Consider the following 25,501-nt stretch of genomic DNA (forward strand, 5'->3'; position numbering starts at 1 on the left):
TGTTCCTTGAAAGACCAGAAGGGCAAAACCCAAGAGCTCTGATCTTTATTCATGTGACATCTCTGTAATCTCGAAAGAATTCTTCCATGTGAACTAAGTTTGGTTGCTGTGGATAGTATCTATTGATTAATGTTGTATCGGGCTCCTCTCCAGCGAGTGCATTGCCCAGGGAGCCCTGAGAGTCGACACGTGGCAGCTAGTGATCCAATGACCAAGAGAACATGATTGAGAACTGCAATAGAAAAAAGGATGCATACAAATATGTGTTCAAGCGACGAAGGATACTGGCTCACGAAGGTTCGAGTATTGATCAGTAGTTACTGCTAACATAGACAAAGATTGGCCACCCATTGGGCTCCTCTGCAGTGAGTGCATCACCCAGGGAGTGCCCAGTGAGCCCTGAGGAGTCGACAGGTTGCAGCTAGCGATCCAACGACCGAGAGTAACCAACCCAGATTTCATTAGTTTTTCACCCCACGTCCTAATTGCCCAACTCTCTACCCAAACCCGATCCACTATCTATTTCATTTTTTCCCTCCTTTTCCCTCTTCCTCGAACCAAAGAAACTGAGGCTTTGGCTGCTATTGATGCTGGTGGGTTTTCACTTGGAAGGCTGAAGGAGATGCAGGCGTTGAAGACTATGGAGTGGAGAAAATAATCTTACCCTCTCTTTGCAAAACTAAAAGCCTTCATCTCCAGAAAAACAAGGTGGGATTATTTTCTCCACTCCATAGTCTTCAATGCCTCATCCACCTCCTTCAGCGCACCAGCAGCAACAGAAGCGAAAGCCTCAGTTTCTTCAGTTTGAGGAAGACGAAGAGGGAAAAGGAGAGAAAAATGGAATATATAGTGGATAGGGTTTGGGTAGAGAGTCGGGCAAACAGGAAGTGGGGTGAAAAACTAATGAAATTTGGGTTGGTTACTCTCAGCCGTTTGATCGCTAGCTGCCATGTGTCGTCTTCTCAGGGCTCACTGGTTACTCCCTGGGCACTGCACTCGCTGGAGGGGAGCCCAATGGGTGGCCAATCTTTGTCTATGTTAGCATTAACTACCGATCAATACTCGAACCTTCGTGAGCCAGTATCCTTCGTCGCTTGTATACATACTTGCATGCATCCTTTGTTCTATTGCAGTTCTCAACCATGTTCACTTTCCCAATAATCTTATTCCTCTGCTTACGCTTGTAATAGAAGCGATAAAAGGTATATTTGCAATTTCCAACTTGATTATCCTTTTCCTGTAGCATGAAGACAATCAATTAGCTAAAAATTGAGGTTGCAAACTGCGGTAAATTTTCACTAAGGTAAAAATACCTGCTGAAATCCAGAAACCATTCCTGAGTTTTTCGATATTCCAGCAAAACCTAAAGAAACAATATAGAAAAAGAGATTACAAAAATGAATAAACAGATTCAGATATCCATACGATTAATAGAATGAAATGATTAATTTATGCAAAGAAATTTCTGACATACATTTTGAGTTCTTTATTGCAATAGATTTGGTAAGGAATTTTTGGTACAATGTTGTTCCTTGAAAGACCAGAAGGGGAAAACCCAAGAGCTCTAATCTTTCTTCATGTGACATCTCTGTAAACCCGAAGGAATTCTTCCATGTTTGACTTTGCTGAGGAATGGATGGCAAAACTAGTCTTTCTACCCCTAATTGAGTGAGCATCTGTAAATTAGAAAAGAAACCGGTTTTTTATCAAAGATTTCTGTACCAAGCTCAGAAGCTCCAAAAGAAACATTAACCAACAAAATGACTTGGGGTTGACAAAAATACCTTCTCTAGTTCATTAACAAGAACATGGCTCATTCCCTGCTGCCGGTACTTAAAACCGGTACAAATTAGAGGCATCTCAGCAACGGTTGGTCCGTGGACCCTAAAATTGTATACAAGGGTCACAAATGCTGCCCATGGCCATGAATACAGAATACAAATTTTGGGCTAGGAAATTGTGACAAATGTTACAACATTACCTCACAGTGGCCACGCATGTCACTTCATCTCCAATTTGCAAAAACATGGTATAGAATCCATGGAAGTCCAACCTTTTGAATTTTGATCTGCAGAAGTTAAAGCAGGTTAATTATTAATTCCATTTGAAAATTTTGAATTAGATGTACTCTCTTTGAGTTTGGTTAACTAATAGAACATTGTTGGAATATTACTTTTTTAATTAAGTAAAAAATCTTAAATATCCTTAACCATAAGACATAATTGGCACTATAAATAAGAACCATAAGTCCAACATTAGTGATTAAAATTGACATAATAGAAGTGGATTGGCAAGTGCCTGAGCTCCAAGGAAAAGCAATAGAAGTTATTTCCCGCATCTGCAGTTGTACGACTGTAAAATGGAATTAAACTGGCTCCTAAATGTTTTGCTCAAAAGAACTTAGAAAATTCAAATCACTGCATTGTTGTATGCTCAGTCAAATAACAAATAACAAGGATGCTGTAATAAATCCTCCACAAATCTATTTTATCTCTACTGTTCTTAAACCTGTGATCATAGTTGCAACTTGCAAGGCTCGAAGATTGTAATATAGGGAAATCAAGAAATTTGAATCCATGCATCTCGCACCAATAGCTTTTGACCAGTTACCCTCACCCCCCCCCCCCCCTTGCCCCGCCCCCCCAAAAAAAAAAAAAATCAGCTTTCTAATCTCAAGCCATCAAGCCCTATGATTTCCTTATGTGACCAAACAAAGGATTTTGGGAGAAAAGATTATATTATTAATATTTAAAAATGTAGAGACCATCCAAGATGATAGCCAGAACAAATAGACCTGTGCAAATGTTAACTTCCCCAAAAGTACATGAAACCACCTGATCCTTGGTTTCTCACATTCACCTAAACAAGTGCAAGTTCTTCACTTTTGTCACATGCATATACTCCAACGTTAGTTTCTTTCTAGAGAAAACTACCCTATCCAAATTTTTATTAAGAGGTACATATCTAATTCAGAACCCTAATCAGAGTTTATGGAATTAATCTCTACTAGGTTTAGGGTATAATTTGGAGATGAAGCTAATAAACTGATAGACTAAGAAACAGATAAAGGTTTAGGAAATTAGGACTTGAAGCCAATTCACAAAACAGCAAAGTTACTTATCAGAACAGCCATGAATTTTCAAATCAACAATTTAGGTTTAGGAAATATTTTCACGACATTATAGGGCAGATAATTAAGTCGAATGGTCTATGGGTACCACTTGGTCAAACAAATCCAGAAAGACAAACTTCTCTGCAACAAATGGGGGTGCAATCGGACCAGTTATGTTTTGGTCAGAATTTTCCCGAGTTCAGTTGCTGGCATTAACAGATTCCAGAATAGAACTTGAAATCATAGTCGTCACGGTGTCTAGGCAAACCAAGGCATTGGAGGAAATAAACATGTTCAACTAACAGAAACAAAGATTAAGAATGGAGCAAAATTAAACAGAGGAAATAAACATGCGTGAGTAACAGAAACAAAGAGGACTTACACTCTATTAGAAAGAACATCTACAACAATATTCCTTTTAGAACGAGGATCAATGATAGGATGAAAGCACTCCTGCATGATGTTCCGGGCATGGGATAGCTTAACACGAAGATCAATCTTTAGCATTGCCTCTCCAAAGTGAATATCATTTATCCCTCGTCTCAACATAGTCCAGGATAAGCCTTCAATGCTGGTTGGATTTGATTTGCCAAGAATTTGATGAAGATGATCAAATATCTGAAAAGCAACAATAAAGTTTACACACGTGCACACACATCCTCAAACATTAGCCGAAAAGAAATAAGAAAGTAGTCAAAAGCCTTTATAACTCAGCCACAAAGGCCAAAAATCAAAATAATCTGTCAAGGCAGCAAAAACAATAAGATTTCTAATGCAGCCCTGGGCTACAAAACCCTGCTTTTGGGCCGCTAGGGGCCCACCTGTGATAAAATCTAAATATAAAGGGCAGTACCAATTCTAAAAATAAAGTGAACAGTTTAGTACCCCTTTTGGAAGCAGAAAACAAAAACTAAGACTAATTGGTAAATAAATTTTAAAGGAAGGATCAATCTGGAATTGAATATAAGAATGGGGGATAAAACAGAATAAAATAAGAAAACAGGGGGGATTTGTGTAAATAAACAATAGCTGTTTGTATTTGCAAATAATTAAGGTTTCCCTCAAGAGGGCGGACCTTGGCGCAACGGTAAGGTTGCTCCATTACGACCTAGTGGTCGCGGGTTCGAATCAGGAAACAGCCTCTCCGTGAAGCGGGGGTAAGGCTGCATACAATATGACCCTTCCCAGACCCCGCAGTGGCGGGAGCCCCATGAATTGGGTATGTCCTTTAAGGTTTTCCCCAACCCCAACTCTTCTACTAATCCAATAATTCACCAACCCCTAGCATTCCCCCATCTCTAGACATCATCTACAAACCCTAGAACCTCCGCAGACCAAACCAGCCATCAAAATCCACCCAAACTTGGACCGAATCTCCCTTACACCTAGTGGGAAACTTGATCTTGGTTATAGCCCCAACAGACAACCCTAAATCCCAGATTCCATCATTATTCTCTTTCCAAAAATCCAGAAACCTAACCCTAAATTGTTGCAATTCAATTCCAGCACACTTTCCCCCCATTAAAACTTAATGTAACCTTCACTGATAGACTCCCCTACATCATCTTAGCTTAACTCTACCATCAAACCCTAGGTTCCATGAAACCCTAACCCTAATTTGACTAAAATCCCAATTTTGGCCTACCCAATTTACCAGTTCATAGCAGATCCTGGTTATTGGCTCCCTGTTGGATTATCTACCAATCTAGGACTACATTACTACAATCATGACACTCATTTCTCCATCTCATCCACTCCATCTCTTTCATTTTCTACTCTACATGCCCAGTGAAACCATGAAAAGAATTCTCTCCACTCACTGCCTTGAAATAAGGACAACAATAGAAATCAGTTGAAACCCAACCCCATGGAAGCTATCTCAGTCCCCCAGAGCCAAGAAATGGATGTACAAGAAACACTCAACAAAAATAAAAAGAAACAAAACCCTCTTTATATACTGGTCCCCCCCCCCCTCTTTTTTCTATACTATCAAAACTCTGATCCATTAACAGTCTAATAATACTTAGAACTCATGATCGTAGAGCTTCAATTATCTAACCCAAAATTCAACTCTAAATCCCTCTCACCTTCAACAATTTTAAAAGTCAAAGAATAAAATATAATAAAATAAATTTAACAAAAGGAAGACCTAAACTATCCCAGAGCAGAACTATGTCAAAAACATTAGCAGGAAACCCTCATCCACGTCCACATTTTGTCAAAACCAAGAACTTTGACTTGAAAAGCAAGATGAAAAAAAAAACATCTGCTAACATATTAATGGATGAAACTGTTTTCTCTGCAAGAGCAGCATCTTTTAACCAGTGTCAAATTTGATTACAGAAATGTCCATCTGGAAGCATGGCAAAAAAATATTGTTCTTCGCAGAACTTCAAAGAAAAAGTTCAGAAGTAACAGAAAAAAGGCATCACCATGGTTTAAAGTATCGGTCCATATCGTATCCTATCGGCTGATATGTATCGGTATCAGTTGGTATCGATACGATATTGGCCGATACAACTCTTTTTTTTTTTAAATGTATGTTATCGAATGTATCGATATGTATTGACTGATACGCTATGATACGATATGGTTGATACATATTGATACACTCGATACGTATTAATATTACCGTTTGTTTGGGTTTTTAAATGTATCGGTACGTATCGGCTGGTACATACCGATACGTACCGATACATATCTATACGTATCGATACACATGCCTTTTTTTCACATTTTACAGCAAACGCAAACCAGAACCCCCAAAGAGATTTGTTCGCTATCGGCCCAACCCTCCGCTTCACGAACTAAATCTCAACTTTTTCTCCCTTCGGGTTGCACCACAAAATATGTCGGGTCGGGTCGGATCGGATCCACATCGAACTCAAAATCCTTGGAATACAAGACATACTCAACACTTGAAGGGAAAGGTAGGTTTTTTTCAAAAAACTAGATCTTTTGCTTCAAATCTTGCATTTTAGTTCTTTTTTTTTTTTTTTTTTGTTATGATTCAAGGAGATTAGGTTCAATTGACTATTAGATGCATGATTTATATATATTTGCAAAGATTTGAACTCAAATCCACCATTTTTCACCCCAAACCGAAAATGGCTTCCTTAAGGGTCAATATTGTGCTTATGTTCGATCAATACACAACATCATCCTAGTTGCTCTTATTCTTGAAGACCCTTACAAACATGAGTTTGATCCACCCCGACATTCTTCATGGCAATAGAGTGACTCTGCATGTAAGAAATCTCATCTTTTTAACAATTTCAAAGTGCCGCACTTGTCTGGTTATACATTATTCACAATTCTTAATGTATATGCATGATATATGACATATATTGCTTGTTTATATTGTTTTTTGTGTCCAAAAGTGTATTGCCATGTGTATTTTGATCATTTTCATGCATTTCTGCACCAATCGATATGTATCTGCGATACGATACGATACACTTCTTAAAATTGCCCGACCGATACGATACCCGATACCAATACTTTAAACCTTGGGCATCACCCACAAAATAGGAAACTAAAGTACTGTTTAACAGTCAGAATGAAGATCAAGAAAAATGATAATGTTGGCAAAACAAGCTTGTCAAGGCCCAATCTCATTGTTTGTCCTAATTCACACAACAAAGGTACATATGATAGTAAGATTACACATAATTTACGGGTTAGAAAATATTGAAATGGTAGTTCTTCAAAAACACAATCATGAAAGCACATTTTTAAGTTTAATGAAAAAGGGCTAAACTTGAAACTGCAAAACAGAAGTACCTGAAAACAATTTTGGCTGCAAAAGTTCTTTGGTGGACTTCCAGAGATTGGCAATTCTCTTTTACTCAGACAATCCACATGATCTACAAGGTGAGATAACGATTGGGTTAACTCCTGAAACAAAATAGACAGCTAAAACATGGTTATTAATAGAGTTACACACACATTGTCTTGTGCATTGATAACAACTGCTGCTGAAGGACCGATCACTGGTGCCAGAACCTCTCAAGCCACAAATCCCACATTGACAAAATGGACAAAACCAGTCTCCATTTGGAACATCCTACAAAAAGCCCAAACATTAAGTTCAAAGTATTAAAAAAATAAATTTAAGAAATGAAACTGTAATCATTCTGCATCTGATTCAATCAGAAAACCGGTAGAGAATTTCGAGACACATTTACATACCCACCTCAACAACTAGGCGTAAAAGAAAAGAAACCTGATATGGGAGCTTCCCGTCTGCCAAAATTTTCCTCCCTATTTCTCTATTCCCCAAACAACCTGATTTCATCCATTCATAGTTTTCATGGCATCTAGGTGACCCCAGGTGTTGGAAGGGCCCTGGATGCAAGGCGATGCCTTGGAAACTATGCTCCCACTAGCTCCTATATCTGCATCCTGAATTACACTGTATCTCTACTTGATAACTTTGCGCCTGAACCTGTGCTAAAGTTCCTACATCTGTGAAAAATTTTAAAACCTCAAAATTTTCCGTAAAACCCTTCACTTAGTTTTTCCTCTGTACTACAACCAAATTCCTGTCCTAGATATTTTTTTTTCTGTGGATATACATTTTCTGGAACTTATCATATTCTATCTTTTCAAAAAGGGTTTTGACACAGGATAACCTAGGGATTCGAAGGTTTTGGTCAAGAATGCAAGGAAGAAATGTAGGAACCAGGAAAAAGGGAAAGAATTATTAGGGTTTTAAACAATTACAAGAAATAAAGGAAAAGAAGAAAACAGCATCTATTATGGGGCTGTGAACAGTAACTCTGTACAATACTTGAGCAAAATGTGCCAAACCAGAATCTAATAATCAAAGAGTAGTGCAAACTATGTAGTATGTTTCAGAAAACAATCCTTGAAACAGAAGCAAATTTCAGGATTAAAGGAGTAGCCAATGGACCGTAAAAGGAGAAACCTGGATCTGTTTCAACAAATTGCAAGAAAATAAATAAAATTATTTGTGAAATATTCTTGAAGTTGCAGACAAAGAAACAAACCTAACTACGAGCAAAATGACAGCAACAGTGAAGTAAAAGCAGAACAAACATGAACAGCAACTAAGGAGGATATTCCTAACTGCATCTCGGAACTTCTGACTTAAACCAAGTACAACAACAGCAGCCAACCCTAGAACTTCAAATTTGAACTCTTTTTCATTAATTCCAAGCATCCAGCTCATACAGTGTATAAAATCTCAAAATATGAATTATAATGTAATAAAAACAGATTCTAATTGGAACTGTCAATACCCTACCTGATGCAACTTACAAACAAATACATTTCTGAAATCCTAAAGTCCATGGACAGTGAACCCCACAGTCAGATCTTATACATTGGTCCATTACATAGCTAAAACCAACATTGAAAAGCACAACTGATACTTAGGCCCATAGACACTTAAAATTACTAAAGCAATTACAAATTGGCCCACTATTAATCAAAACAAATTAAAAAAATATAACTGCTGTAAAGCTTGGCCCTTTTTTTTGTTGAGTGAATAAAAAATTCATTACCACAGAGAAAGAGGACTACAACTGCCCCTAAAAAGGGGGGGGGGAGAAAAGAAGAACAAATGCACAAATACACAAGCAAGACCAAACCCTCAAGAAGAAGAGGAAGAGGTCAGAAGAGAAGTGAGAAGGCCCCAGGATACAACAATATGCCTGTTCCTTGGGGAGTCTAAACAAGGGGAGGAAACTGCTGCAAGCTTTCCTTTTAAATTAAAAGAAATGGAATCCCAAATCTGACGAAGAGGTCAAGAGTTGGAGGTCCATTTCCTGATGTTTTGCTCCATCCAGATTTGGTTGCTAGTAGCATAGAAGGCCAGCTTCCCCACTGTATCACAGATTGAAGATCCAACAAAAGACATATCTACACAAATCCATTCCCTGTTGAAAGGGAGAATTCTCCGCCTTCAAGGCGAGCATTTGGCTAAAATCCCTTTCCAAACAGAGGCGGAGAAAAAGCTTGGCCCACTTTATTAATGCTCTCCAATGACCCAAAACACAATAAGCTGTGGTCCTTTCAGCTCCATTGTTAATTGTTAGAATAGCTACCGTAGAGGTGTTTTGGGAAGTTTTTCCCTCTAACCGACTCTAATTAATAGAGTTGGTAGAGTGGGGTTAATTGTGTAATGTTTTCTCTCTTTCTTATATTATAAATAGATGGGGCTTGGGTGTTAATTAAAACATCCAAGCTTGAGCTCTAATTCTCCTGTTACCATGGTATCAGAGCAGGTTAAGTTAGAACTCTAAACAACCCTTCTTCCTATTCTCGCCTCTCTCTCCTTCTCTCTTCTTCCTTCGATCTCCTTTCCTTCCTTTCTTTTGCTTCTTTCTCTTGTTACAGGACAGCACTAATGAAGTGATCCATGGATCTAGTTGCTGCCCTTCATTACCTCTTTCATTAATACCCAATATTTTTCAAAAAATATGATAGAAGCTGTGCCTCTTCTACCTGCAATTTTTGAAGACTTCAACTTTGAGGACTGATTCCTTCTCTGTTATTGAGGATCAATTCTCCCTTCTTCGAAAATCAAGAACAGCAAGGATTCTTTGGACAAGTTTTTATCTCCATCAACATATTTCAGCCTTCTCCCTCTATCGATCTCACCAAATATCAGGGTTTTCTCAAAACCCTGACAATATCGATCTAGGGGTTCTAGCTGTCTGCAGCTGCTAACACTACTCAGTAGGAACTCTTGTCTGGGTTGAATGTTGAATATGACCAGATTCGTGTGCAAGTGCTGAGCAGATCTCCATTTCCTACCCTGGAACAGTCCTATGCCTTAGTCCATTCTGAAGAAAATCGTCGGGCTAATATGTGCAAATAAAGCAGAAAATAGAGAAGGAAGAGAGGAGGTAGAAGGAGAAGAATAGATGAGAGTGTGTGAGAGCCAAGAGCAGTCCACTCGTTAGAAGAGAGGGCTGTGATATCCTTCACATAAAGAGGGTTTTACACAATAGGGGTAAAAAGGGAAAGAAATAACAAAAAGCAACAAAGCAGAGGGCATCTCTCGGGATTAGCGCCAAAAGGCTTGACACAAATCCCGAGAGGGAATATCTACCCTCTCAACACTCCCCCTCAAGCTGGAGCATATATATCAATCATGCCCAGCTTGTTACAAATATAGTCAACCCTCCCACTTCCTAATGAGTAATGACTTAGAAAAGATGTCTGCAAGTTGCTCTCCTGTCTTCACATGCTTTGTAGAGATTACTCCCTACTGAAGTGTTTCTTGAACAAAGTGATAGTCTACCTCAATATGTTTGGTTCTTTCATGAAACACTGGGTTTGGGGCAATATGTATTGCTGCTTGGTTATCACACCATAGTTGCATTGGTGAGGAGTCCTCAAACCCAAGCTCAGTCAACAACATTTTCAGCCAAACCAGTTCAGAAGTTGCATGTGCCATGGCTCTATACTCGGACTCTGCACTTGATCAAGCCACTACACTTTGTTTCTTACTCTTCCAGGAGATGAAGTTACCTCCCACAAACACATAATAACCTGTAGTTGACCTCCTATCAACAGGTGACCCAGCCCAATTTGCATCTGAAAACCCTTCAACTCTCCCATGTCCATGATCAACATATACTAATCCACGTCCTGGAGCCTTTTTGAGGCATCTCAAAATTCTTATAACAACATCCCAATGAGGAGTCTGAGGGGATGACAAAAATTGGCTCACAACACTTACTAGGAAAGCAACATCGGGTCTGGTGAATGTCAAATAGCTGAGCTTCCCAACAAGTCTTCTATACTTCTCTGGATCATCAAGAACATCTACCTCTTCAGCAACAAGTTTGACATTAGGATCCACCGAGTTATCAAGAGGTCTACACCCTAGCATCCTAGTCTCTGTAAGCAGGTCAACAGTATACTTTCGCTGCGATAGAGATATCCCCTTCCTTGACTGAGCTACTTTAACACCTAGGAAGTAGCTTAACTTCCCCAAATCCTTAGTTTGAAACCTCTTATGTAAATGAGACTTCAAACTCTTAATGCCTTCAAAGTCATTACCAGTAATGACAATATCATCCACATACACAACAAGGAAAATTTTGCATGTGTTGGTCTGTCGATAAAAGAGAGAGTAATCACTGTTACTTCGAGATAGACCAAACTCAAGAACTACTTCTGTGAACCAACCAAACCAGGCCCTCGGAGACTGTTTCAGGCCGTACAAGGACTTCTTCAACTTACAAACCAAGCCAGAGTCCCTCTGAGCAACAAACCCTAGAGGTTGCTCCATATAGACCTCCTCCTGGAGATCACCATGAAGGAACGCATTCTTGACATCGAGCTGGTGCAAAGGCCACCTATGAGTGGCCGTAAGAGAGATCAAAACCCGAACAGAAGTGTGTTTAGCAACTGAAGAAAAAGTATCGGAGTAATCCACCCCATAAACCTGAGCATAGCCCTTAGCCACCAGGTGGGCCTTAAGGCGAGCATGAGAGCCATCTGCATTAACCTTGACAACATAAACACATCGACAGCCTATAGTAGATTTCCCAGGTGGCAATGGAACAAGATCCCAAGTCTAGTTATGTTCTAAAGCCTGCAATTATTTCTCCATAGCTGTCCTCCAGCCAGAACTAGATAATGCCTCTGCAGTGGTCTTAGGAACAAGATGAGATTCAATAGTAGACAGACAAGCACGAAAGGAAGTAGATAAACCAGAATAGGAAACATGAGCAAAGAGAGGGTGGCGAACAGACCGATGCTTACCTTTGTTCTGAGCAATGGGAAGGTCCAAATCAGAATGTGGAGGAACAGGGACTGGTGTAGAATCTTCAGACAGCAAAGGCGTGGCAATAGGTAGAGGATCAATAGAGGCAGCATCTTCTTCCCTTGGATGACGACCATAAACATTGCGAACCTCAGGGCGAACTCCAAGAGGGACAAAAGCAGCTGGAGGAGGCACCGGTACAGGAGCAGGGGAAACATGCACAGACTTAAAAGAATGAATAACATAAATGGGAATACCCTCATCCAAATAAGAGGAAATAACCGGTGTAGCCGAATACAACTAAGACTCAAAGAAAGAGACATCAGCAGTAATAAAATATTTCTGAAGAGTGAGAGAATAACACCGATACCCCTTCTGAACACGGGAGTATCCAACAAAAATACACTTAAGAGATTTAGGGTCAAGTTTGGGTAACCCAGGGGTGTGATCCCGAATAAAACAAACACATCCAAAAACAAGTGGGGGCAAATGAAATAAAGGATCGAAAGGAAAAAAGCAAGGAATGAGGAATACCACCCTTCAACAGTGAAGAGGGCATTTGATTAATGAGACAACATGCAATCAAAACAGCATCCGCCCAAAAGGATTTGGTCACCTTCATTTCAAAGAGAAGGGACCGAGTAACCTCCATCAAATGGCGATTCTACCGTTCTGCCACACCATTTTGTTGAGGTGTGTCAGGACAAGAAGACTGATGAATAATACCATGAGTGGTCATGAAAACAGTAAATGGATCAGAAAAATATTCTCTTGCATTGGATGGTGGTGGTGATGATGAAGTTCCTATTCAAGGGGAACTCACTCCAGTCCCGAAAACCATTAATGAGTTTCAGAGGAGAATTGATGATTCTAACCTTAAAACCTATCAGAGAGGATGTTCCAGAAGCAAGCAGCTTCAATCCACTACAGCACCAGTAACCACCCAGTTGCCGACTCTAGATCCAGAACCTACTTCTATATCTGGTAAGACCCCTTCTCCTAAGTTGCCTATTGCTCTCCGCAAAGGTACTAGGACTTGTACTCAGCACCTATATCTCATATTGTTTCTTATAATTCTCTTTCTCCATCCTTTTGTGCATTTGTTTCTTCTCTTTCTTTTGTTTGTATTCCCAAGAATTGGCAGGAAGCTTTTACAGATGGAAAGTGGAAGGCAGCAATGATAGAAGAAATGAGGGCCTTACAAAAAAATGATATGTGGAATCTTGTGGTTCTTCCTCCAGGGAAAAGACCAGTTGGAAGTAAATGGGTGTTTGTGGTCAAACAAAAGGTAGATGGTATTATGGATCGATATAGGGCACGACTTGTGGCAAAGGGATTTAGTCAGATGTATGGGATTAACTATCAAGAGACCTTTGCACCTATTGCAAAACTAAACATTGTCAGACTATTATTATCTTGTGAAGAATGCCCTCCTCCATGGAGAGCTTGAGGAGGAGGTATATATGGATATTCCACCTGGTTTCTCATACGACAAAACCCGAGGCAAGGTTTGTAAATTGAAGTGTGCTCTCGATGGACTGAAGCAGTCACCTTGAGCTTGGTTTGGTAGGTTTCACAAGGCTATGGTTTTTATGGGATATAAGCGAAGTAATGTTGACCATACTCTGTTTATAAAAAGGATTGGTGATAAAGTAACCATTCTCATAGTCTATGTTGATGATATTGTGGTTACCGGGAATGATGGTCATGAGATCAGCAAATTAAAGAACTTTCTTAGCCGTGAATTTGAAATAAAGGACCTGGGAAAACTGAGGTACTTTTTAGGGATAGAAGTTGCTCGACCTTCAAAGGGCATCTTTCTCAAAGGAAGTATATCCTAGATCTATTATCTGAGACTGGATTGTTGGGGTGTCATCCTTCTGATACACCTACGGAAGCTACTACAAGGCTCAAGGACAAGAAGTGTGAACCGGTTGACAAGGGTCACTGTCAGCGGTTGGTGGGCAAACTAATTTACCTCTCTCATACACGGCCTGATATAGCTATTACCGTGAGTTTAGTAAGTCAGTTCATGCATGATCCTTATTCCTCTCATATGGATTTTGTTCTTCGTATCCTTCCCTATTTGAAGTCAGCTCCGAGAAAAGGGATTTTTTTATCTCCTCATGGTCATTTACAAGTTGAAGCGTATACTGATGCCCATTAGATCTGAAGTTTATTTCTGGTTATTGCTCCTTCATAGGTGGAAATCTTGTCACTTGGCGTAGTAAAAAGCAGAATGTCGTGGCAAGATCTAGTGTTGAAGGAGAGTTCCGTGCTATGGCGCAAAGAATTTGTGAGTTGTTGTGGCTTAGAGATTTATTGCAAGACCTTGGCGTTCCTGTTTGTCTTCCAATGATGTTGTATTGTAACAATAAGGCTGCTATTAGTATTACTCACAATCCTATTCAGCATGATCGTTCCAAGCATGTAGAGGTTTATAGGCACTTCATCAAGGAGAAGTTAGAAGACGGACTGATTTGTGTTCCCTTTGTGAAGTCTGTTGATCAATTTGCTGATGTATTCACTAAGGAGTTAAGTGGGAAAGTCTTTCATCCTATTTTAGTCAAGTTGGGTATGTGTGACACTTATGCTCCAACTTGAGGGGGAAGTGTTAGAATAGCTACCGTAGGGGTGTTTTGGGAAGTTTTCCCTCTAACCGACTCTAATTAATAGAGTCAGTAGAGTGGGGTTAATTGTGTAATTTTTTCTCTCTTTCTTATATTTTAAATAGATGGGGCTTGGGTGTTAATTAAAACATCCAAGCTTGAGCTCTAATTCTCCTGTTAACATTAATAAACAGAACGAAGGCTTGGGAGCAACAAATGGGCTACAGAAGAGATTTGAACAAATGTGGCAGGTTTTAATGGGAATTTTGGTCTGTAGGACCCAGTTCTCGGGGTTGAAGTCTATGCCACTAGATAGGGTTCAGTAAGCAGTATGAGGGGTTAAAACAGTTTCATTTGGGATAGGTAGGATAGAAGTTATGTTCACTGTTCAGTCAAATTAGGTAACGTAAGTATCATTAATTAACTATAACTCGGCTCATAGGCCTTGGGCTTAGTCAGATTTGGATTTATTGGACTCTTGTTGGGTTAATTACAGATGGTTTGTAGCTTCTAGAGCTTCTAGAAGTTCCATAGATATGAAATCGTTGTTGAGCTTTTAATTTTTGGTAAATGGTTTTTATTGTACTCAGCAAGCATCTATAGGCTGTATGGAAAACACCAATTTAGCTAGGAACAAAGTGCTATTTTGCCTCTCCCTCAAGCTGCTATTTCCTGCTTCCCGTTTTCTTTTTACAGTTACAGCAGCTCACTTCAACCTCATTATGAGTGCTATTTCACCTTCATTTTCATCATTATCTCCATGACCTAGACAACAGAACCCTAGAACAATTCCATGAATTAGCCATCAAACCCATGAAGAGAGTCTTTTCCACACTCTGTAATTTCTATCCACCAATAAGAGAACCTATTCCAGCCTTTAAAACTTGAAGCCAACTTCACCAGAACTGTAATTCCATTAATCCTAGCCTATTTGATTTATTCACCAACCTTTCTCTAAAAACCAAAACCTAGTTTCAGCACTCCTAGTGCTACTAGGAATCTTCCTTTTCAGGAACCAGCAATTATTTTCCGTTATTTTCTCGTACTTGATTAGTTTGCTCGGCTTGTGGCCGTGATGAATTCACTCCTATTCGACTACTAATGTTCTAGAATTCTATTTTTATATCAAATATCGGGGTATCTCTGCTAATGTAGAAGTCAGTTCAACTAAGAACCACTCTACAGTAGGATCGATGATAGGTCAGAATTGATGCTGGAAATTGATATCAATTGCTGGACAGAATAGGAGATTGATCACTTTGTTCACTTGTAGCAAATCACAGTATTACACAATGGAAAAAAAAGAAGGAAAAATACAAGATAAGATAGAAGAAGGATAGAAGGATAGGGTAGGCTATCTCAGCCTTGGGCCTCTCACCCACAGCTATCTCAGCTGTTGAAACAAAGATCTCTCTCAGATCTCAAGCAAGAAAATTGCAAGTTGCAACTTCATTGATTCTTTTTAAACTGTTGGGGGCCTCTAAGAGCATTACATTATATAACTCAAGGGTTGGGCCCAAAATACAAAGTGTTTACTACCAAGTAGCTTACAACCAAAATAGACACTTCTTATAAAATCTGGCTGCCACACATCAAAATAGAAACTCCTATTTTAGAGAAGAAAACAAAAATAGTAACAAAAAAGCTACCTAAATGAAATAAAATATACTTTCTAAAACTGAAAATAGAAACTAAACTATGGCAGCATTAGGATAGAATCTTTCTCCACTTGATGGGCCCACTAGATCTTCTAAAAAGCATCCCCACACAAGGCAAATATGGGCTGACACTGTTCACGTGAACAGTGTTTTGGTCTTTTTCTCTTCATATTTCGATCTACATCATCTGCTGGCTGTCCAACATCAAACTTGAAAAGAGTTGTTCCAAATGGACCACAGCTTCCAAAGAACCCACTAAGCATTAGATGCGCAACTCCAGAATATCATTAGGACAAACCCAAGAACAAAATGATCTTGACCTCCTTAAAATGAAAAGAGATGTTTTCATGAATGCGAGGAGAGAGCTCCAACCATTCCTAATCTATTCATCGTAAAGAAATTGCAAATTTGATTTTCCTTTCCTAGAGCAGTATTGGAAACTCTTTGTTGGTTGTTCTCTCCAGTTTGCTTGTTTCCCTTCTTACATATGACTTCAGCAAGTCTTCATATATACCCTGTTGAAGTACTGTTCACATGACACTGTTCACGTGAACAATGATTTTGTTGATATGTGTATCTTCTATTTTCCTAGTCCTAGTTGGAGTCCTAGTTTCTAATTATGTCAAGTCCTAAGCCTACTGTGAGTTGTTAGTCTTAGTTTCAGTTTGAGTTGTTAGTTCTAGTTCTTTTCCTGTTGTAACTTGGAATCCTATCATGCTTAGGAATTCCTAATCTGATTAGGAGTTCCCCTTTCTATTGTAATTTGAGATTATAAATACAAGCATTATGAGGGAGACTGATTAATTTAACTGTTATCTCCTCTTCTTCATCTTCTTTTCTCTCTCTTCTTCCTCCATTCTCGGTTCTGGTTTTCTTCATCTATACTCTTTAACATGGTATCAGAGCATCAACCAATACCTGATTCTATCCTTGATTTTAGCCGGTTTGAGAGTCGTTTCAAGGTTCACTGGTTTGAGGTGAAACCCCAGTTCATAGAAGAAAAAAAAAGAACTAGGGTTTCGTATGTTGAAGACTGAAATATTGTATTAAGAATCATACCTGATCGATTGACTCAGCTACTTCGAAGTTTTTCCTCTGTTTTTGCTTCTGCTGGTTGCTATTGTGCATGCCTTTTGCTGCTACTACTATATTGGTTTCCTCCTCTGGTTCACGCTGGAGATTTCTAGATACGATTCTTAGTTTCCGCTGCGCGACTGCCAAGGATGAAGACAACCTTCTCTTTCATGATATGGTCGATATCTACTTCTGCCTTGCTAGTATTTGGTGGTTCAATCTTCTAGTGAGAATAATTTATGGGTTCTTGTGATTTGATGCGTTTTTCATAGTCTCTATTTGATATGCTCCTTTACAGTACTGCTATGGTTCTTTGATTTGTTGCTTCGATTGCTTGTGAGATTTGTTGTGGTTCTCGATTGCAAGCACATCAATCGAGCTTTTTTGCTGGTTGGACACCTATTTTCTGTTGTCGATTTGCTTGCTTGGTTCCGTTCCTGCAGCTTGGTGCTAAAGATGGCGATGTTGGTTGTTTTCTGATTCTTCAAATTGGTTTCGTCACTGTCGATCAATTGTTGTTGGTTTGTTGTTATCCTTAATTTTATTGATTTCCATGTTTACCCTTATCTTTATCATTATACGCTTACCTTTTGTCCTCATTACCTTTGGTCTCATGCCCCTAAGTTATCCACTATTGCCCCTACACTTTACTTTTACGATTTTCCTCAATCTTCTCAAGTTACTCACAAGTTACCCTTATTTTTTTTATTATTCCAATTTTACGCCTCCTCTTGCTTTATTATTACTCCTTATCCTTATTTCACTTTCAATTACACGTTTACCCTTTACCTTGCTTTTGTTTTACTCGGATTTCATCTAAATTACAGCCATGCCCTTCCCTTTTCACATTGAAATAATTACGGTTCTGCTGTTACCCCTTGCTATTGCCACCTGTGTACTTGGGTGGGTCCACACCGAACCCAATTGGGTATTTTGACAACCCAGTTTTTGCATTACTTGGGGAATGCATGAGTGAGGGGAGATTGGAAATTATTTATTGGGATCTTGTTGCAGCGCTACTCATGATTATTGGATTTTCTGTGATGCTGATTATTGGTGGTCATTATTTGTCCACGTGTAATGTTACACGTGAGGGGGAGATTGGAGCTAATGGATGGTGATTCTTATTGTTGCTTGATTGGAGACCATTATTGATTGGGAGATTCGTAATCTAGTCGTACTCAAGTCATCAGCTCGTATCAACAGGATATTACCAATGGGCCATAGCAACCTTATGCTACACATTACCAGTGGGTCGTAGCAACCTTATGCTACATATTACCAGTGGGCCGTAGCAACCTTTTGCTACACATTTCCAGCAACCTTATGCTACAAATTACAAGTGGGCCGTGGCAACCTTATGCTACATTTTATCAGTGGGCCGTAGCAACCTTATGCTATATATTACCAGTGGGTCGTAGCAACCTTATGCTACACATTACCAGTGGGCTATAGCAACCTTATGCTACATATTATCAGTGGGCCGTAGCAACCTTATGCTACATATAACCAATGGCCGTAGCAACCTTATGCTACACATTACCAGTAGGTTGTAGCAACCTTATGCTACAATCGTGGTTTTTGATAGTAAGGCGTTATGCCCTTTTGCCCTTGTGTGGGCTTTGATATTACGGCTTTATGCCTTTGTGCCCCTTTTGTGTGCTTAATGCATGGGGTTTGTGTGATTGTGCCCCTTTTGTGTGCGGGGTCTTCTTCTTTGAAGATTTACTACTTGCCTTCTTTGTGAAAGGCCTATGGTGTTACTACTGCTGCTCTGTTGTTCTGGCATTCAAGAGGTTTTCTCTACTGCCTATATTGTTGATCGTTGTTGATTGGGTTTCTTCGCCGCAAATCTGTTCTCTAACTGGTGCTACTGATGACTACTATGATGTGACCTGATGAAGTTTTCTCCAAGGTTCTACACTGATGTTCGTGATGCTTCTCCAACGTGCATGTTTTTCAAGGCTCTATTTGGACCTGCTTTTCGTCAAAGTTGTACCAAGCTGGGTCTAGGTGATTTGTACGCTCCAGCTTGAGGGGGAGTGTTGAAGTACTGTTCACATGACACTGTTCACGTGAACAATGATTTGGTTGATATGTGTATCTTTTATTTTCCTAGTCCTAGTTGGAGTCCTAGTTTCTAATCATGTCAAGTCCTAATTCTACTGTGAGTTGTTAGCCTTAGTTTCAGTTTGAGTTGTTAGTTCTAGTTCTTTTCCTATTGTAACTTGGAATCCTATCATGATTAGGAATTCCTAATCTGATTAGGAGTTCCCCTTTCTTTTGTAATTTGAGATTATAAATACAAGCATTATGAGGGAGGCTGATTAATTTAACAGTTCTCTCCTCTTCCTCATCTTCTTCTCTTTCTCTCTTCTTCCTCCATTCTCGGTTCTGGTTTTCTTCATCTATACTCTGTAACATACCCAATGAGAGAAAACAAGAGGTGTTAAGAGACCATTCCGGCTAATCCTTTGAGATTACACATCTCACCTCACTGATCAAGTCCACAGCAGTAATTTAGGGGTTGAAGACCAAGAAGTGTTTTTTTGGTAAATAATTGAAGAACAAGGTTGGACAACGGGTTATGTCCTTAAATTTTCCTCTTAATAAAAATATGACTAATCTAAAAAGGAAATTACCAAACTACCATAGTTGGAAATTTTGGCAAGGTAAACTAGTAATTTACCCAAATAGAACCCTTTCCATGGCCAACCAAAGTCAAAGGATTCAGGCAAATGGCCTAGTCCTTTGCACAACTATGTACTCCACCCAAGAAAATAGGTTCTCCGTCCAGTATCTGAATTGTTTATGGAAAAGGAGAAGATAACCCAGATACAAAGCAAAAAAACCTTTTCTCTTTAGCATTTTTAAATATTTTCTCCAAACGCAATACTCACTGAAGTTATGAAATCAGTCCAACTCAGTTTAAACTTTGATATCCTAGCAAACAAGACCCCTCACTGGTTTCTCAAGCTATGTCAGAAAAGGAAACTAAAAAGTGTAGGAATTAGGAATAAAAGACACACCTCAAGGCCTACGCAACTCCAATGATATGAGGAACGACAGGAAACGCAAATAATAAGCATTCCTTCATAACGACAGGCTGCACATCTAGTGTCACTTTGATGGAAACTGTTGTACCTCCTCCTCCTTCGCTTTTGAGGACGAGATACCATATCTTTAAGCCTGACCTTTTTGTCATAACCAGAAAAGCGCAGAGGACCACGATTGTGTTTACTAACTTCATCATGTTTTGGTAGAGCATCAAATGCCTTTTGGTTGTCACTGGGCTGTGACTCAATATTACCATCAACCTGCTGGAATTTCTTTGGGTAACTTCTTCCTCTAAGGAAATTATATTTTTCTTTGATTACATATGAACCCTTCCCCTTCCTTTTTTGTGGACTACAAATAGGAATTCTACTTCCATTACTTTTAGATTTATATCGTCTCTTCCGATTCTGTCTTTCATAAACACATTGACTTTCTTGCAACAGAGACGCATCAGCTTTTAAATCATCTCTCCCCCTTGAGTTATGGACTCCAAACTCATTATCCTTGCCTTCATGAATTAAAAGAGTCTCAAACTTCTTCATCGATGCTTTTTTCGTAACAGACTGCCTCGTGTGCTTAGGTAGAACAAAAGATACCTTTCCTTCAGGCTGACGAAACGACTGAATGGAGGATGTGTTTGTGTTATCCTTGGCTTTCTGCAGTGTCTTTGAATTCCTTCCCTTGGTAACGATTTGGTTTCTTTCCTTCAGAGTGGCAGCATCTGTCAATGTATTTCTGCTGCTTGAACTGGAGAACAAATGTCCTCTACTCAAAGCCTGGTGGATTTCTCGAGATTCCAACTGTAGATCACCTGATTGCTCTTTCTGTCTGCGATGACCATTCCGTGTTTTTCCTCTGGTCTGAATCGAGTCACCAATGTGAAAGCCATTTGAGTTGCTTCTCAGAAAATGGGTACTATGTAACTGGAAATCAACACCAGTTTGCTGAGAATTCTCTAGTTGCTTCCTTTTCTTTCTAGTGAGAACAACTGGAAGATTGCAATGTCTAATGGTTTGTTGACCACATTCAACTGCAATTTGCGGAAGGACCTCCATTACGTACTTACTCCACAAATTATGAACACCACATGTCCACTCTGAAATCTTTTCCACAAACCCAGCATTAGACCGTAAATGGAACCAAACCTTCTTCAGAAAAGAAGATGAAGGCCTTTCTTGTCCAAGCTCTTCTGCCAGTTCCATCAAAACCCAGACACCGCTGTCTCTCCAAATACCCAAGTACTCATCCCACTTACGGCTCACACGCAAATCCCTCACATTTAACTTGAGCTCATCACCCTCATCAGGAAAGAATACTGAACGCACCGTTGCGCCTTCGTCTCGATCAAAGATCACCCCCTCCCACCATGCGTCTTCATAGAACGCATCAACACAGAGGCCGTAACGGAAATTGGCTCTGTTTGCATCAGGAGCAGCGGAAGGGGAAGGTTGGGGTCGGATACGCCCACGGTATGTGGAAGGAACACGGCAGCGGCGATGGCAGAGTCCTTCCACTGCCTTGGTAACAGGTATCAACTCAACTAGTTTTGAGTCTCCTGTTTCAGACAGCAGCTCGTTGTACATGACATGGCGGCAGAAGTTGGAGACATCAACGACCATCCCAGGGTGCCATGACCCTCTCAGACCTTCCTCAAACTGCCTCACCTACCCAACAATAATCAATCCATCACCATATCAGCTCAATTTAATCTATATGTAGACAATTCAGTAAAATCAAACAGAATTTAGAAGTTCCCTATTTATCTGTTTTAACAGATTATAAAAATCAATAGTCTCAAACCTCATAAAGCCTAAGAAGAACAGAAGAAGATGACAATAATCTGTAGTACTAAAATGTGCATTACGGAGATTGTACCTATGGATCCCATTTCGAAGAACGAATTTGAGTAACCAAATTACATCACAAAGATACAAGACTAGATTAAAATGAAAACGCAAAGTCAGCAGAGCAGGTAAGAAATGGACAAACGAGAGAGAGAGAGAGAGCAAGAAACACAGACAGAATAGGTACAGAGATAGAGCGAGAGAGAGATTACAACACTTACCTCGACCTTCTCATTGAGAAGAAGCTGCTTTCTTGAGTTCATGTGAAGGACTATCTCGGTATAACGTTAGTTTTCTTACAGTAGACGAAAGAGAAGACGCAAAGAAAGAAGTGGTGAATTCTAGGCAAAATTACGGAATGTGGCTTTTATTTTGGTTCGTCCAAACTTTCCGTGCAAGGCTGAACTGGAAAGTGTAATTTGTACAGTCCAAATATCACCGTCATTTTGGTATCTCGAATCCGTCTCTTCAATTCTAACCGTGTACTTTGTTTGATCTTTTGAAAGTAATTTTTTATGGTGTAACTGCGTTGCGTGAATGTACTCCCGTGTGGGTTCCATTAAACAGGTGGCCCTTTGTTCAGATTTTGATTGTGTATAGTTAAAACATTGTAATATCATAGTATCGGATATTATAAGTGGCTTTAAGGATCCAGATTTTCTGAGATTTGCGAGTGGGTCCAAGATCATGGATATCAGACAGCTGATTTGGCTTGTGAAGGATGGAATTCGTGTATTCGCTTTACACAATTGTATGCCAGTGAAGAAGTCAAATATAACGTACCTTAGAAATTCCTTATATAGGGGATTTTAAAGGCTTTCTTTCCCGCCTTTGCCTTTCCACGTGAATATAAATGTAACGTCTAACTGGTTATATCTGATTCTGCCACGAGGCTATTTTTCTTACTACTGTTGCTCACCTTATTGAAACGAACCCAGGTCCCCTCGTCCACCTGTCTAAAGACTCTAAACACCTCACATAGACACATCAGGAAAAGAGTCATCTGTTGGGTTTTCAAATCTGAGGGATAGATTCTAGGGTTTCTGTGATCGATTTCGATTCAATCAAACCCTAGCAAAGACCTCCGATTTCAAGTTTAAAATCCTTGATTGAAATCAAAATGACTCATATCAACCAAAATCAAAATTGGGATCAACCAATTCCATTCCAATTCGACGGATATAGACTATTCTGAATTTCTCAAACCATGAGTAGGACGAAATTGTAACTATGAAATAGGAACGGAATCCAAAAGGCTACTCAATATCATGCTTTTCCAAGGTTTTTCCCCCGAGAGCTTGGCCATCCATATGGAATCCAGAAGAGAAGTGGATGTAGCATGATGCACGTGCATATGGCATACCTACAGAGAAATAATCAATTTGGGTTGATAATGTTCAAGGGTCTCTCACCTGGTAAGGATTGATAGACATTTGGGTATGCCATGTAATAAAGGTCTTTCGCCCATCTCATTGGTCAAGTTTCATAAAAATAAAAAATAAAAACAAAATTACATGGTAGTGCTTCAAATGGGAAGATATCAAAAGGATATTTTAAGGAATATACTAAAACCCTATAGAGATTTGTGAAACCTAGGATGTTGGTTGAGTGCATCCCCCCAAGAGGTCAAGGGATCGACTCTCCTGGATTGAATATTGTGCTAAAAAGGCACCTCTCCCCCCTCCACTTAGTTGTAGATTGTGGGCTTGTCTTAGCCTTCCCCGTTAGCTTGTAGTTGGCTTGTGGATCCTTGGGTAGGATAAACAGAAAAAAGAGCTAAAATCTTTCAAAGATATAAAAAATTATACTGAAGAAAGAACGGGAAAATTATCCTCTCCAATTCCCTAAAACTTGATAGTGCGGCAGTGCTAGGTGGAGATGTTGACTCGTGCAGCTTGGACATCCAATGGTCCAAGCTCATTGACTAGGTTAAGCTCAGACCATTGGATGTCCGATCTACCACGTGTCGGCATCCCCACCTAGCACTACCGCACTGTCGAGCTTTAGGGAATTGGAGAAGATAATAATTCGAAAGAACGTCACCCAACACGCTGCCCCTGCACCTTGACGTAAGGGTGCACGAAATGACCACCACATCCCTAGTCATTTCCGAAGTTCCAAGGGGTGCAACGGTCATTCCGTATGCCCCTGTGTCTAGGCATAGGAGCGTCATACGTTGCTCGATCGGGTGGCATTCTCTTTCCCAAGTAATAATCATCGCTAACTTCGATTAGAGGTTTGTAGTATTTTTCTAATATTTAATAACTTTGAACCATCATTTAACTCATATTACATACTTGTATTAGACTGAAAATTTACCAATGAGACAGATACAAGATCCTCTTTCATATGAACCTCCCGTTCCACCATTTCTTGCTACTTGGCAACCGGTGAACTTTTCAAAGTTCACCTACCATGTGTGAACGCTAATAATTTCCTAATTTTAAACTAATATTTTGATCATCATGGCAAGAGGTTTCTTGGTATATGCAATGGTTTTTATTTTTTTAATGAGAAGAAATTTTTTATTAAAACTATGAAAGAAAGAGATTAGCAATACTGTTTTTAACCTCCCCACTAATATGATTTGTCCTAGCTAGATTAGTTAATTTGTGACCTAGTGAAATGAGTTGTTGGTCGCTCTAGCTGTAACAAGTAGGATAATATGGCAATGTCGATAGGTGATATCTAGGGAGTGATCTACATTGACCATGTGCCAAATTTCAGCCACAAGTTCAATATTTACCCTCCCATGTATTAGGATCTTTATCCCCCCCAAGTACTGGGGGCGCTACTATGCGCATCGTACAGCGTAGCAACGGCCATGTGCGCACGATGGGGCCCGTTGTGCACACATGCCGCTGTTGCGTTACACGATGCGCACAGCAGCGCCCCAGTACTAGGGACGATAATTTTCCCATGTAATAGCACACCCTCCGGGGTTCTTGATTGGAATCCGTTTGGAATTGATCAAAATATGTCCTAAACCTAGAAATCCAGTATGGATCGATTAATCCAAATCAGCTGGATACGGGTCCACTCTGAATCGGCCAATCTAATCCCAATTCTTAACAGAATGATACTCTCTCACGTGTATGGCACTTTTGGGGGCCTATTTATCCAAAAATCTTGAGCCCATCCAGACTGTTTCATTGCAAATATTTATGACATCCAGGAAATTGCTCCATATTTTGTGTGTGTGTGAGAGAGAGAGAGAGAGAGAGATGTGGGCTAGGGTAGAAGTGGATAGTTTCTTAAGTAGAAAGATAATAACCCAAAGATCAAGAAGGTAAAGTTTTGATTTATGGCGACTAAAAAATTCCAAAAGAAGCATGGTGATTAATTAGATATTAGCATTCAAGTCTATCATAAATCAAATAAATAATTGAGCTAGAGTAGGA

General features: G+C 39.6%; 1 protein-coding gene across 2 annotated transcripts; it reads right to left on the bottom strand.

Annotated features, from left to right (window-relative positions):
* Positions 1 to 1,019: 1,019 nt before the first annotated feature.
* Positions 1,020 to 22,380, bottom strand: LOC122666885 (increased DNA methylation 1-like). Of its 2 annotated transcripts, none has more exons than XM_043862982.1 (9): positions 22,322 to 22,380; positions 7,061 to 7,178; positions 6,896 to 6,978; positions 3,495 to 3,730; positions 1,982 to 2,068; positions 1,785 to 1,884; positions 1,475 to 1,676; positions 1,314 to 1,363; positions 1,020 to 1,237 (listed from the first exon to the last, which is right to left on the bottom strand). In XM_043862982.1, the coding sequence occupies exons 1-9, from the start codon at positions 22,361 to 22,363 to the stop codon at positions 1,049 to 1,051; spliced, it is 1,107 nt and encodes a 368-aa protein (XP_043718917.1). In that variant the 5' UTR covers positions 22,364 to 22,380; the 3' UTR covers positions 1,020 to 1,048. The 2 variants fall into 2 exon arrangements, with proteins under 2 accessions (XP_043718917.1, XP_043718916.1); XM_043862981.1 differs by lacking the exon at positions 22,322 to 22,380 and adding an exon at positions 20,229 to 20,897.
* Between the last annotated feature and the right edge of the window lie 3,121 nt (positions 22,381 to 25,501).

The sequence above is a fragment of the Telopea speciosissima genome, chromosome 7 (assembly GCF_018873765.1).
Source record: "Telopea speciosissima isolate NSW1024214 ecotype Mountain lineage chromosome 7, Tspe_v1, whole genome shotgun sequence".
NCBI classification, from domain to species: Eukaryota; Viridiplantae; Streptophyta; class Magnoliopsida; order Proteales; family Proteaceae; genus Telopea; species Telopea speciosissima.

Bases quoted from the DNA above. Each gene is read 5' to 3' on its own strand.
- LOC122666885 (XM_043862981.1), bottom strand. From the start codon at position 20,798: ATGAAGAAGTTTGAGACTCTTTTAATTCATGAAGGCAAGGATAATGAG. The intron at 7,179-20,228 runs GTGTGTCTTTTA...GGCTTTTTGTAG, and splicing joins GGAGTTGCGTAGGCCTTGAG to GATGTTCCAAATGGAGACTG. The intron at 1,885-1,981 runs GTAATGTTGTAA...ATACAATTTTAG, and splicing joins ACATGCGTGGCCACTGTGAG to GGTCCACGGACCAACCGTTG.